Here is a 12694-nt window from a genome sequence, read left to right on the forward strand (position 1 = left end):
AGAAAAAAGAAGAAGAAATACAAAGTAGAGGAGCCTTCCAAAAATTCTGAGAGGTTTAGGTTTGATTTTTGATCTTTTAGGTGATGTTTTGGTCAAAATGTCATGGTGCCTGCTATGTTATCATTCACATCATTTCTTCTTTACCTTTAGAATGGATTTCGCCATCAATAAACTGAAGAAAGCAGGTAATCAAACTGGACTGTATATACTTCGATGCAGTCCTAAGGACTTTAATAAATACTTTCTCACTTTTGCTGTTGAGGTTAGTATGTGGTAACAACTTTATTTAATCCATATAATTTCCCCTTCATATTTAGCCACCATAATTCCTTTCTAATAGGCAGAACTATAGCTCTGGATATGATAACTATCATAATAATGCTTAATTTATTTCAGGAATTCTGCACAAATAAAAAAAATATCATTCCTGATATTTATATAAAAATATAAAATGATAGCTAATGTCTTTATGTATTTTTATTTGGCATTTATTTTATTTTTTGATGTTTGGGTGTTAACCAGTTCCTCAAGTTTCTTGAAGTCTTTTTTTTATTTTTTATACAAGTGTAAATCTCTGTCAAATCATGTAAAACAAAAATAGATCAGAAGCAAATTTTCTTTCTTCTATGAATGTTACAGGATTAGTGGGATTTAGGGCAATGACAAAGAAACAGAAGCATTATATCACTTTAATTAGTGATTTTCCAGTATTAAGAATAATCTAAAACTGTATGTTTTAAGCAAAAGCTACAATGAAACCTCATTGTTAAGACAGATCATCTTTGATTTCATTTAAGATTGTTTATTATCGGAAGTAGATGTGGCTCAAGTAGTTAAGTGCCTGCTTCCCCCATATAAGTGGTCCTGGGTTTGGTTCCCGGTGCCTCCTAAAAACAAAACAAAAAAAAACAACAAGCAAGCAGCAGGTAAAAAACCAACTTGGGGGAGCCAATATGGCTCAGTGGTTGATTGCTGGCTTTCCACATATGAGGTCCCAGGGTTCAATCCCTAGCCCCCGGTACCTTAAAAAAAAAAAAAAAAAGACTATTTATCATCCAAAATTATCTAAAGATTCTGTCATTTGTAAGACAGTTTCATGGTATGCATCTTGAGAAACTTTATAGCAGCTTCCAAATTTAACTTTTTAAAAATAGAGGAAGATATTTATTCAATTATTTTAATTTTAATCAAATGTAACCATTTTATATTTAGCATACATAGATAGTGGATTGTCTATAAATATAGAAGGTGCTTTATTTCATGACTTACCATTGGAAAATACTGGTACTCCATCTTCATTTAGCATTGTCTTCTTACCATAACAATCCATTATTGTTGATTATCAATTCAAAACATTTTTTGTGTTTTTGTTTACTTATGTGCCCAGCCTAATACGAATGCTATGTATTTGGGAGTGTATGATATTGCTTCACCTCCAAGGGATTATGTAATATAGCCTGCCTTCAAGAAACTTACCTTTTGGAAAAATAACAATAAGAAAGTATTCCAAAGAAGTGCTAAATTGAGCATTGTAGTTATCCAGTCTAGGCAAATGTAGACAGTAGTAGAAAGGGCTAAAATTTATAAGAAAGATCTTTTGGAGTAGGTAGATTTAAGATAGACCTTGAGGTATTGGTATTTTTTTATTAGATAAGTTGTAGGTTTACAGAAAAATCATGCATAAAATAGTTATCATATACTGCACTGTTATTAACACCTTGAATTAGTATGGTACATTTGTTAGAATTAATGAAAGAACATTTTTGTAATTGTACTATTAACTCTATAGGCCAGGATTTATATTTGCATTCCCTGTTTATGCTGTATTGTCCTATTTTTTTTTTAATTAAAAAAAATGTTTAGATTGTAACTTATATACAATCTAAAGTATCTCCTTTTAACTACATTTGAATATATAATTCAGTGCTGTTAATTATGTTCACAGTGTATGCCACCATCATCATCAGTGTTTTTAAGTAGGATGAATATATTTATAAGGAGCCACTCAAAAAATAGTTGGTTAAATATACAAGTTCTTAGACAAATGTAAAGAAATCATTGCAAAATATTTAAAAAGCCACTTTAGAGATAATTATACAGCCATAATAATGACATAACAAAATGAGTAATCACCTTTGCTTGTGAAATGGGGTGAGACTTGTCAGAGAGGTCTTCACAAAAAAAGTTGTACTTGAATTGAGATGGAAGGGATGAAAAAGATCCATTGCTCAGAAGAAAAGAAGTACATTGTAGGCATGTATAGTTATCTAGGCATGAAAGAGCATGGTGTTTGCTTGTAATTATTTAAATCATTTAATATGGCTGTAACATAGGTTGTATGTTGGGAGTGGCAGGAGTTGAGGTTTGAAGTGGAAACTGAAATCAGCTCATGGAAGGCCTAATATGCTACACGCCAGTTTTAGACTTTATCTTGTAAATGATGGGAAGCCGTAAAGAATGGATTATTATTGTTAATTATCATTGCTTTCTTAATTGCTTTTTAATAAAATAAAATCTCAGCCATTTTTGTATGGTACACAATTGTAATCACATACCTTTTTGTTATATTGATTTTATTAGAATAATCACTGTGATTTTTCCTCTCTCATTTTATAATTAAACGTAAATAGCGAGAAAATGTCACTGAATATAAGCACTGTTTGATTACAAGAAATGACAATGGAGAATACAACCTCAGTGGAACTAAAAAGAATTTCAGTAATCTTAAAGATCTTTTAAATTGCTACCAGATGGAAACTGTTCGCTCAGACAGTATTATTTTCCAGTTTACTAAATGCTGTCCTCCAAAGCCCAAAGGTAAAATAATTTTCTATTTAATTATAAAATGCTGGTCATGAATTATATATAAGTATCTTCAACACATTGGATCCAAACGAAGTATGAAAGACACAGCTCTAAAAACAAATTAATTTTGTCTCTTTCTGTTGTACAATCATCATTAAATAGGATTGTTCATTTTGGTTTGGATTGTCTAGAAGTGACTAGAAATTTATAATCATGAAATGGCATTTTAAAATAATTGCGATATGTATCAATTGCTTATTATTGAACTGGAGTTCTCACTACTAAATTTTCATATATTTTTCTAAGCAAAAACTTTCATATTCTTTTAGGATTTTGATTTCTGTCTTTTTAAAATATTCCTACTAAGGTTGGAAGCCCCTTGAAGCAGAGTATAGCTTAGTGGTTGAGCACCTACTTCACATGTATGAGGCCCCAGGTTCAATGCCCAATAACTCCGTAAAAGAAAAAAGGAGGGAAACAGACTTTGGCCCAGTGGTTAGGGCATCCATCTACCACATGGGAGGTCCGCGGTTCAAGCCCCGGGCCTCCTTGACCCGTGTGGAGCTGGCCCATGCGCAGTGCTGATGCGCGCAAGGAGTGCCGTGCTACACAGGGGTGTCCGCCGCGTAGGGGAGCCCCACGTGCAAGGATTGCACCCATAAAGAGAGCCGCCCAGTGCGAAGGAGGGTGCAGCCTGCCGAGGAATGGCGCCGCCCACACTTCCCGTGCCGCTGACGACAACAGAAGTGGACAAAGAAACAAGACGCAGCAAAAAGACACACAAAACAGACAACCAGGGGAGGGGAGGGGAATTAAATAAATAAAAATAAATCTTTAAAAAAAAAAAAAAGGAAAGAAACCCCTTGAAATAATATTAGGCACATTATTAAAAATTATTATTAAAAATTCATGAAAAATTGTATTAGTTGGGGAAGTGATTATAACTTTGTATGAAATAAATGGTTAGAATACATCAAACTTCAATGAACAAACCCCTAAGATAATTTTCAATGAAAAAATAAACAATGACTATGATTTTTGATTTTGTAAGGAATGTTTTATTTTCTTCTTTATATCCTAGTGTGTTTTGATCATATATAATATATATAAATATATATATATATGCTTGTTTGTTTCAGATAAATCAAATCTTCTTGTCTTCAGAACCAATGGTATTTCTGATGTGCCAACCTCACCAACATTACAGAGGCATAATAATGTGAATCAAATGGTGTTTCACAAAATCAGAAATGAAGATTTGATATTTGTAAGTCATGAGATGCTGATTATTGTCTTTTTGTCATTTTAAAACACTTTCTTAATTTCCTACCTCACATTACGTTCATGTGAAATATGGGACTATTTTGTAATAACCTATATTACAAAAATTTAATTATAATTTAAGTATTTTTATTTCTTGTGGGAAAAAAATACCAAATTTGAGTTAGAAATCAGCAAAAATATTTTAAGAATGAAATTTAAAAATATTCCTCTATATATCTTAAATTAAAAGTCTTCCTCTATAAATCTTTAATTAAAAAATGTTTATAAAAGACTGGTATTGGGAAGTGGATGAGGCTCCAGCAATAAGGACTCCACCTATCATGTGGGAGGACCCGGGTTCTATCCCTGGGACCTCCTGGTGAAAAAGAAGAGAAAGTATGCCTGTGCGGTGAGCCAGTGTCTGTGTGTCAAGCTGACTGCCCACTTGGTAAGCCAAGTGCCTACGCAGTGAGCCGAGTGCCCATGTGAGTGCCCGTGCAGTGAGCCAGTGCCAGCATGGTGAGCCAGTGCCCATGTGGCAAGCCTAGTGCCCACACAGCAAGCCAAGTGCCCACATGGTGAGCCAGTGCCTGTGCAAGTGAGTCACGCAGCAAGATGATGCAACAAAAAGAGAGATGAAGGGGAGAGTCAAGGTAAAGCACAGCAGAGACTAGGAACTGAGGTAGTGTAGCTGACAGGGAATCTCTCTCCACATCAGAGGTCCCCAGGATCAAATCCCAGTGAATCCTAGAGGAGAAAAATGAGAAGAGAAGACAAAAAGAGAAGTAGATACAGAAGATCACACAGTGAATGGACACAGCAAAAACAGTAGGGTGGAGGAGGGGGAGGAGGTAGGGGGAAAATAAATAAATCTAAAAAAAAAAAAAAGGGACCAGTGTTTTTAATTCTCAAGTTCTCAGGAAAGTAAGGGAAATCCAACAAGGAAGTAAAAACCAAATTAATAAATAAGAGCTAATGTTTTTACTGCAGAAGGATAGTATAGAGGTGGGGATTGCTCTTACTAGCTAAGAGACCTAAAATTTAATAGAAATACAGTGATGGGATAAGGTTTTAGACTTGCTCAAAGACAAGACTTAAAACTGAGACCATTCCAAAATAATGCCAGGGCCATCAAGTAAATATGCCCTCAGTAAAACAATGAGTAGAATGTGAAAAATTCACCCACTAGCAAAAGGAGAAGAAAAGAAAGATTGTCTGTCTTAATTGGGCTTTTAGTAAGGAAAAAGCGTCTCTCCTAATAATTTGTAAGCATAAGCTTTTGAATTTGGGTTTCTTTATACTACCTGCATGGTTTAAGAAACCCTAAGCCAATGAATTAAATTAAAATAAAACATGGTACTCCATTGATAATACCATGTAGTGCCTGGCAGAAACAAATGTAAAACAGTTTTAGAGAAACATACCCTTAACCCAGGATTCCCATAGCTAAAACCATTCCAAACATGAGCTTATGTAGTAATTGAAAATATAAAAACATACAGGGAAATAATCCAGAATTAAACAAGAGTCGGCAGACCAACAAACACCAAATTAGACCTCCAAAAACTTCCATATAATAGAATTTTCAGATAGAGACTATAAATATATATATATTCAAAGATATAAAAGGAGTTGAAAATATGGGGAAATAGCAAGACATTATAAAAAACGACCAAAATGATGTGGAGAGAAAATAGCATGTGTAGAAAGGAGAAATATACTCATTCACATTAAAACAAAATGGACAGGGGAGCAGGTTTGGTTCAGTGTTTGAGTGCTTGCCTCCCATGTACAAGGTCCCAGGTTCAACCTGGTACCGTTAAAAAAAAAAAGTACAAGTTAGAAGGCAGATTACTCATAGCTGAAGAGAGAATTATTGAATTGGAAGATCTGAAGAAATTATTCAGAATGCTGCAAACAGGGAGAAAGAAATGGAAACTATTAAAGAGAGATTAAGGGACATGGAAGGTAGAATGTGAAAGAACAACTGATCTCTGAGTTTCATAAGGAGACAATAGAATTATCCAGGATTACAAAGACATGAATTCTCATGTGAGGAACAGAAACTACAGAGTGGCCAGGTAACTTGAATAACATTATGAACCTAATGAATAGTAGTTGTAGAGCTTGGATTTGAACCCATATAGCCCTGTTTCAGAGTGTGGGCTTTCAACAATTATTCTCTAAGTATATACTAGAAATACTAGTAATAGTACTAATGGTAATAGCTAATGAACATTATTGAGCATTTACTGTGTATCATAAACTGTTATAAGAACTTTTATGTATTCACTTATTGTTCATAACAAGCCTATGTGAAAAGTACAGTTATTATCCCCATTCCTTAGATGAAGAACCCAAGACAAATGCTGAACAGAGAGATTAAATAGCCTGTTCAAGGTCACACAACTAGTAAGCAATAATAAAAATAAAGTCAGACATTCTGCCTCCACAGACCACACTGCAATAGTAGTAAAGATAAAGATTCACACATAAATAAATGTAGGTAAACACTGACTCTATTTTTAAAAAGTGATAATTATGGCTAATTCAGAGGGATTAAAAACAGGGTGAAGCCAAAATACACTTTATTCATTAACCCTTGCCTATATTTTGTTAATTTTTAAGGTACCAGAATGAAAATTATTTTGGGGTTTCAAGTTCAGCTGTAGTTTGTAAGGGAAATATTTGCTCATAAATTGTTCTCTGTGTTGTTGTTTTTTTTAATTACTAGAGAAGTTGAGTTTACAAGATAATCACGCATAACTGTCTTGTATTTGTATACTTAACAGTAATCCTCATCCACCACCAAGTTCACTGTATGTTATATAGTCCCTAGATTATCCTCTTTCTTTCAATTGACATTTATGTCCCTAGACTACAATCACATTTATAAATCAGCAGTGTTATACAATTAATATAGTGTGTTACCATCACCTCTGTCCATTTCCACATATTTATAATCAACCTTATTAAAAATTCTGCATACATTCAGCCTCAGTTCCCCCTTCTCAACCCTCATTCTATCTCCTAGTAACCTGTACTCTTGAGTTTAATTCCATGAATTTACTCATTGTGTTTAGTTCTTATTGGTAAGACTGTAATTATTTGTCCTTTTAGCTTATTTCACTAAATATAAAGTCCTCAAGGTTTATCCATGTTGTCATATGCATCCTGACTTCATTTCTTCTTACAGCTCAATATATTCCATCATTATATTTTGTTTATCCATTCACTTGGGTTCTTTCCATCTTTTAGCAATTGTGATTAATGCTGCTGTAAACATTGGTGTGCAAATGTTAATTCACGTCCTTGCTTTCAGTTCTTATGAATATATTCCTAGTAGTAGAGTTGTTGGATCACACCTCAGTTCTATATTTAGCTTTTTGAGAAACCACCAAATGGTCTTCCACAAAGGCTGCACTATTCTATATTCCCCAAAACCGTGAAGTAGTATTCCTATTTCTCCACATTTTCTCCAGCACTTGTCATTTCCTGTTTTTTAAATAGTGGCCACTCTATAAGGCGTGAAATGATACTTCATTGTTGTTTTGATCTGCATTTCCTTAATAGCTAGTGATATTGAGACTTTTTTCATGGGCTTTTTGGACATTTGTATTTCTTCTTTGGTGTTTTGTGTTTTTTTTTAACTCTTAGTCATTGAATATATTTCCTAATTTTCACATGTTTCATTTTCTTTACTCATTCTTTTTGCTTTTTTTTTTTCCTTAAAGAATGAAAGCCTTGGACAGGGCACTTTTACAAAAATTTTCAAAGGTATAAGAAGAGAAGTAGGAGACTATGGTCAACTGCATGAAACAGAGGTTCTTTTAAAAGTTCTGGATAAAGCACATAGAAACTATTCAGAGGTTTGTATATTCTTTGTATAGTTCATGTAGTTTTTATGTTTAAAGATGTGCTCTCATATGCCCGCAGCATATTCATGTATGCAGTGTTTCATAATATGTACTTAGATATGCACATACTACATATATAAATACGTGTACATGTACATATACATATAAATATACATATGAATATACATATGACAAAGCCCTTTCTGAGGATGCATTCTATTTAGGCTCTAGAAAACTGTAGGCTTTTAAAATAGTAACATTTCCAAACTACTTTTAGCATTGTTTTAGGGTATTACTAATATTAAAATCTGCATGTACTGATGCAGTAGTTTTCAAACTTGGCTTCTTAGAGCCTTATGAGTTCTACAGAACTTTCTCCACAATTTTAACTACTTAAAAAACAATAACTTGAAAGGCACTGTACTAAGAAACACTCTGGGTGAAATATGGATAACTCTGGGCATCATCTAGAGATGTTAACCAGGCAGAAACATAGCTGCCAGTTACCAGAGTCCTGAGCATATAGCAAGACATCACCAAATATGGCATGACAAACCATTTATGATTCTTAGAATGTCTCAAGGGTGTTAGTGGAAGATGATGTGAAACAAGGAGTTGAGGAGTTGTAATCTAATCTAGAACACCACTGTTGGTAATTGTGATGCTTTTAACGACTATACGTCAAAGTTCTAGTCAGGGTTTAGTTGAGATGGGTGATGTTAATTCTAAGCCAATATCCTAATATAGGTGCTGTGATATTTTATTTACACAGAGACCATTCTTAACTCTTAAGGAAGTGTCATTTGAAGCTCCCATCCTTCTACTTCAGCCGCATATCACTGTCTCTGGTGTCTACCTCTAGTTGTGCCTCTCCTCACTACTGTCAGTCCTATGTGTCTAAGTCTGTTTGACTTGTGTCATTCATGGTACCTCATACCACTATTGTTCTGTCATTGCTATTTCCATATTCCAAGCTTATATAGCTGTTCCCTCAGAATGAATCCTAACTTTAAGGGTAAAGATAGCTATAAGTCCCTATAAAGAGACCAAAGTACATTGCAGTGTAATATTATCTATACTCTTGCTGAGAATAGGAGAAGGTACATTTTTCTTATGGCAGACAGTATCTCTCTTAACTATGAATACTTTTAGATAAAAAACAATAATTCTTTTGCATTTTTTGTATGTTTTTCTTTGCTTTAGTCTTTCTTTGAAGCAGCAAGCATGATGAGCCAGCTTTCTCACAAGCATCTGGTTTTAAATTATGGAGTGTGTGTCTGTGGAGAGGAGAGTAAGTAAATCCACTGGCTTCCTCATGATTCTCAGTGCATCCATTATAACTTTATGTAGGGAACTTTATTTTAGGAGCAAGGTAAGATATCAGTATAAACCACAATTTAATAGGAGTTAAATATTGTTGAAACAAAAATCATGGTAGGAAATGTTCAGTTATATCTTGTAAAAAAGGAAACCAATGTATGAAATAAAATGTGGAAGGTAGTTAATATGCCTTATTAGTTATAGGTCCAAGCCAATAGTATTAAAATAAATATACTTTTAACCTTTTTTTGTCAATCATAGCAATACATATTATGGTTGGTTCAACATAACATTTGAACAACTGACCATTTCCATACAAATTTAAACAATTCTGTGACTGTATTATTTGTACTTTTGAAGGCAAAGCATATAAATGATAGATTGAACTTTGAATGCAACTGACGGAAATAATTGGATGTCAATACTAGAAATACTCTTTGGGTAAACTTAGAATGTCCATAAAAACTACCATAGGTATAGACTGTATTTTTAATAAAGTTTACATTTATAAAATTACTTATGTATTCCCCATTTCCCACTAATAATACACATCTATACTTTTGCAACATTTTAAAAATATCTTTGAAAATAGTCTTTTCAAAGGCAATCGTTTGCAAACCTGTTCTTTTGGAGATATCTCAGAGACAACTGTGGGTATTGATGAGGTGAGAGAAAGCTAAATGCAGTAGTGAAGAGTTCTGCCCACTCAACTCTAAGCAGAACAGTTCTGTATTTATCTGTTATATTTATGAATGTTTCTCAGACTTTTTCATTCAGAGGGTCAGGGGTGAAAGGGGAACAAAGTTTGGATACACTGCTTTAGAGCATCTAATCACAGTTCTTAGATTTGTGTTTATACTTACTTCTTGGATATTCTGATGTACTTTCCCCCCATATTTAAAAATATCTTAAATTAGGAGGTATCTTAAAATTAATGGCATGCCATCACTTAATTGGCAATGTGTTTTCTTTTGAGACAGGCCAAAAAAATGAAACATCGGACAAGCAGTGGTGTCTATGAACTGTAGTAGGTCTTATTTTCAAGTTTTAATTGCTTTTCTTGAGGAACTTTTAAAATTTCTTCTCATGGAATTGTGTACCTCAGTGGTTAAACACCTCCTTGTCTTGTATGAGGTCCTGGATTCAATCCTTGGTACCTTCTAAAAAAAAGAAAAAGAAAAAAAAGTTCCCCTTTCTTCACTATACTTTATTTTAGGATTTTTTTTTAAATTAGAGAACTTCTGGGTTTACAGAATAATCATTGCATAAAATACAGGATTCTCATACAACATCCCACAGCAACAACTTGCATTGGTGTGGAACATTTGTTGTAATTGATAATAGTATATTTTTATAATTGTATTATTAATTAAAGCCCATGATTTAACTTAGGGTTCACTGTGTAGCATAGTTCTGTGGATTTATTTTTTAAAATTTTATTCTGTTATCATATATACAGTCTAACATTTCCCCTTTTAATAATATTCAGATATATATTTCAGTGCTGATAATTGAGTTCACAATGTTGTGCTCCATCCCCACCACACATTTCCATCATTCCAAATAAAAAGCCTGTACATTTTAAGCCGTAATTTCTCATTCCCTATTCCACCCCATACCCTGATAACCTATATTTTAGAATCTGACTCTATGAGCTTGCTTATACTAATTGTTTCAAACCAGTGATATCATCCAACCTTGGGTTGCTTCATCTTTTGGCAATTGTGAATGATGCTGCTATGACTATTGGTGTGTAAATATCTATTTAAGTCCCTGCTTTCTGTTCTTTTGGGTACTAGCAGTGGGATTGCCAGATCATATGGTGGTAGTTCTATACTTAGCTTTCTGAAGAACTGCCAAATTGTCATCCATGGTGATTCCACCCTTTTACACTGCCTCCAGCAATGAATGTACCTATTGTCTGCATCCTCACCAAAATCTTTTATTTTCCTTTTAAAAAATAGCAGCCATTCTAATGGATATGAAATGGCATTTCATTTTATATGTTAAATCTTTTGCCTGTTTTTTAATTGGGTTGTTTGTTGTTAAGTCGAAGTGTTTCTTTATATATTCTGGATATGAATATACTATTATTATATATGAATATATATTTTATGTTATTGGATATGTGGTTTCTAAATAATTCCTCCCATTATGTAAGTTGTTGGTTAACTTTCATGATAAAGTTCTTTGAGGAACAAACGTTTTTAATTTTGATGAGGTTCCATTTATCATTTTTTCTTCAATTGTTTGTGCTTGTGTTATAAAACTAAAGAAATTTTTGCCTAACACAAAATACTGAAGAAGCTTCCCTTTCTTATAGGATTTGATAGTTCTAGCTCTTATATTTAGGTATCTGGTCCATTTTGAGTTGATATTTGTATGTTGTGTGAGGTAGGGCTCCTCCCTTTTTTTGCAAATGGAGATCCAATTTTTTCAGCATCATTTGTTGAAGAGACTGTTCTTTCCCAATTGAGTGGTCGTTGCTACCTTGTCAAAACCTTGTCAAAAATCACTTGGCTACAAATGTGAGGATTGATTTCTGAGATCTCAGTTTGATTCTATTAATCTAAATATCTGACCTTGTGCCAGTACCATGCTGCTTTGATTACTGTGGCTTTATGGTTTTAATATTAGGGAGTATAAGTCTTCTAACTTGATTCTTCTTTTTCAACATGGCTTTAGCCCTTTACACTTCCATGTAAATTCGATAATTGGCTTTTCCATTTCTGTAAAGAAACTTGTTGGAATTTTTATTGGGATTGCTCTGAATCTATAAATTGTTAATATCTTAACAAAATTTTGTCTTCCAATCATGTCCAATCCATGAACATAGAATGTCCTTCCATTTATTTTGGTCTTCTTTATTACTTTTAGCAATGCTTTGTAGTTTTCTGGGTACAAGTCCTTTACATTCTTAGTTAGATTTATTCCTAGATATATGATTCTTTTGGTTGCTGTTGTGAATGGTGTTGTTTTCTTCATTTCTTCTTCCAATTGTTCATTGCCTGTGTGTAGAAACTACTGATTTTGGGGTATTGGTCTTAGACCCCACCACTTTGTGCTGAATTCATATACTAACTGTAAAATCTTTGTTGTGGATTTTTCAAGATTTTCTGTATATGGGATCATATTGTCTGCAAACAGTGAAAGTTTACTTCTTCCTTTCCAACTTGGATGCCTTTTATTTCTTTATCATACCTAACTGCTCTGGCAAGAACTTCCAGTTCAGTGTTGAATAACAGAGGTGACAGTGGACAGTGAGCATCCTTGTCTTCTTCCTTATCTTAGAGGGAAAGCTTTCAGTATTTCACCATTAGGTAGGATATTAGCTGTGGGTTTTTCATATATGCCCTTTATCATGTTGAAAAGTTTCCTTCTATTGCTAGCATTCTAAGTGTTTTTATAAAGCAAGGGTGCTATCTTTTGTCAGATGCCTTTTCTGTATC

The 12694-nt window shown here is 33.6% G+C and overlaps 1 protein-coding gene across 9 annotated transcripts in view; it reads left to right on the plus strand.

Annotated features, from left to right (window-relative positions):
- JAK2 (Janus kinase 2) overlaps positions 1 to 12694 on the plus strand; it is a 223189-nt gene that overhangs the window by 155148 nt on the left and 55347 nt on the right. For all 9 annotated transcript variants that reach the window (XM_058301810.2, XM_058301811.2, XM_071216711.1 and 6 more), the window contains 5 exons: positions 151 to 262; positions 2631 to 2817; positions 3945 to 4072; positions 7803 to 7937; positions 9129 to 9216. In XM_058301810.2, coding sequence (XP_058157793.1) covers positions 151 to 262; positions 2631 to 2817; positions 3945 to 4072; positions 7803 to 7937; positions 9129 to 9216 — 650 coding nt within the window. The remainder of the gene's footprint in view (positions 1 to 150; positions 263 to 2630; positions 2818 to 3944; positions 4073 to 7802; positions 7938 to 9128; positions 9217 to 12694) is intronic.

This window comes from Dasypus novemcinctus, chromosome 8 (assembly GCF_030445035.2).
Source record: "Dasypus novemcinctus isolate mDasNov1 chromosome 8, mDasNov1.1.hap2, whole genome shotgun sequence".
Taxonomy (NCBI): domain Eukaryota; kingdom Metazoa; phylum Chordata; class Mammalia; order Cingulata; family Dasypodidae; genus Dasypus; species Dasypus novemcinctus.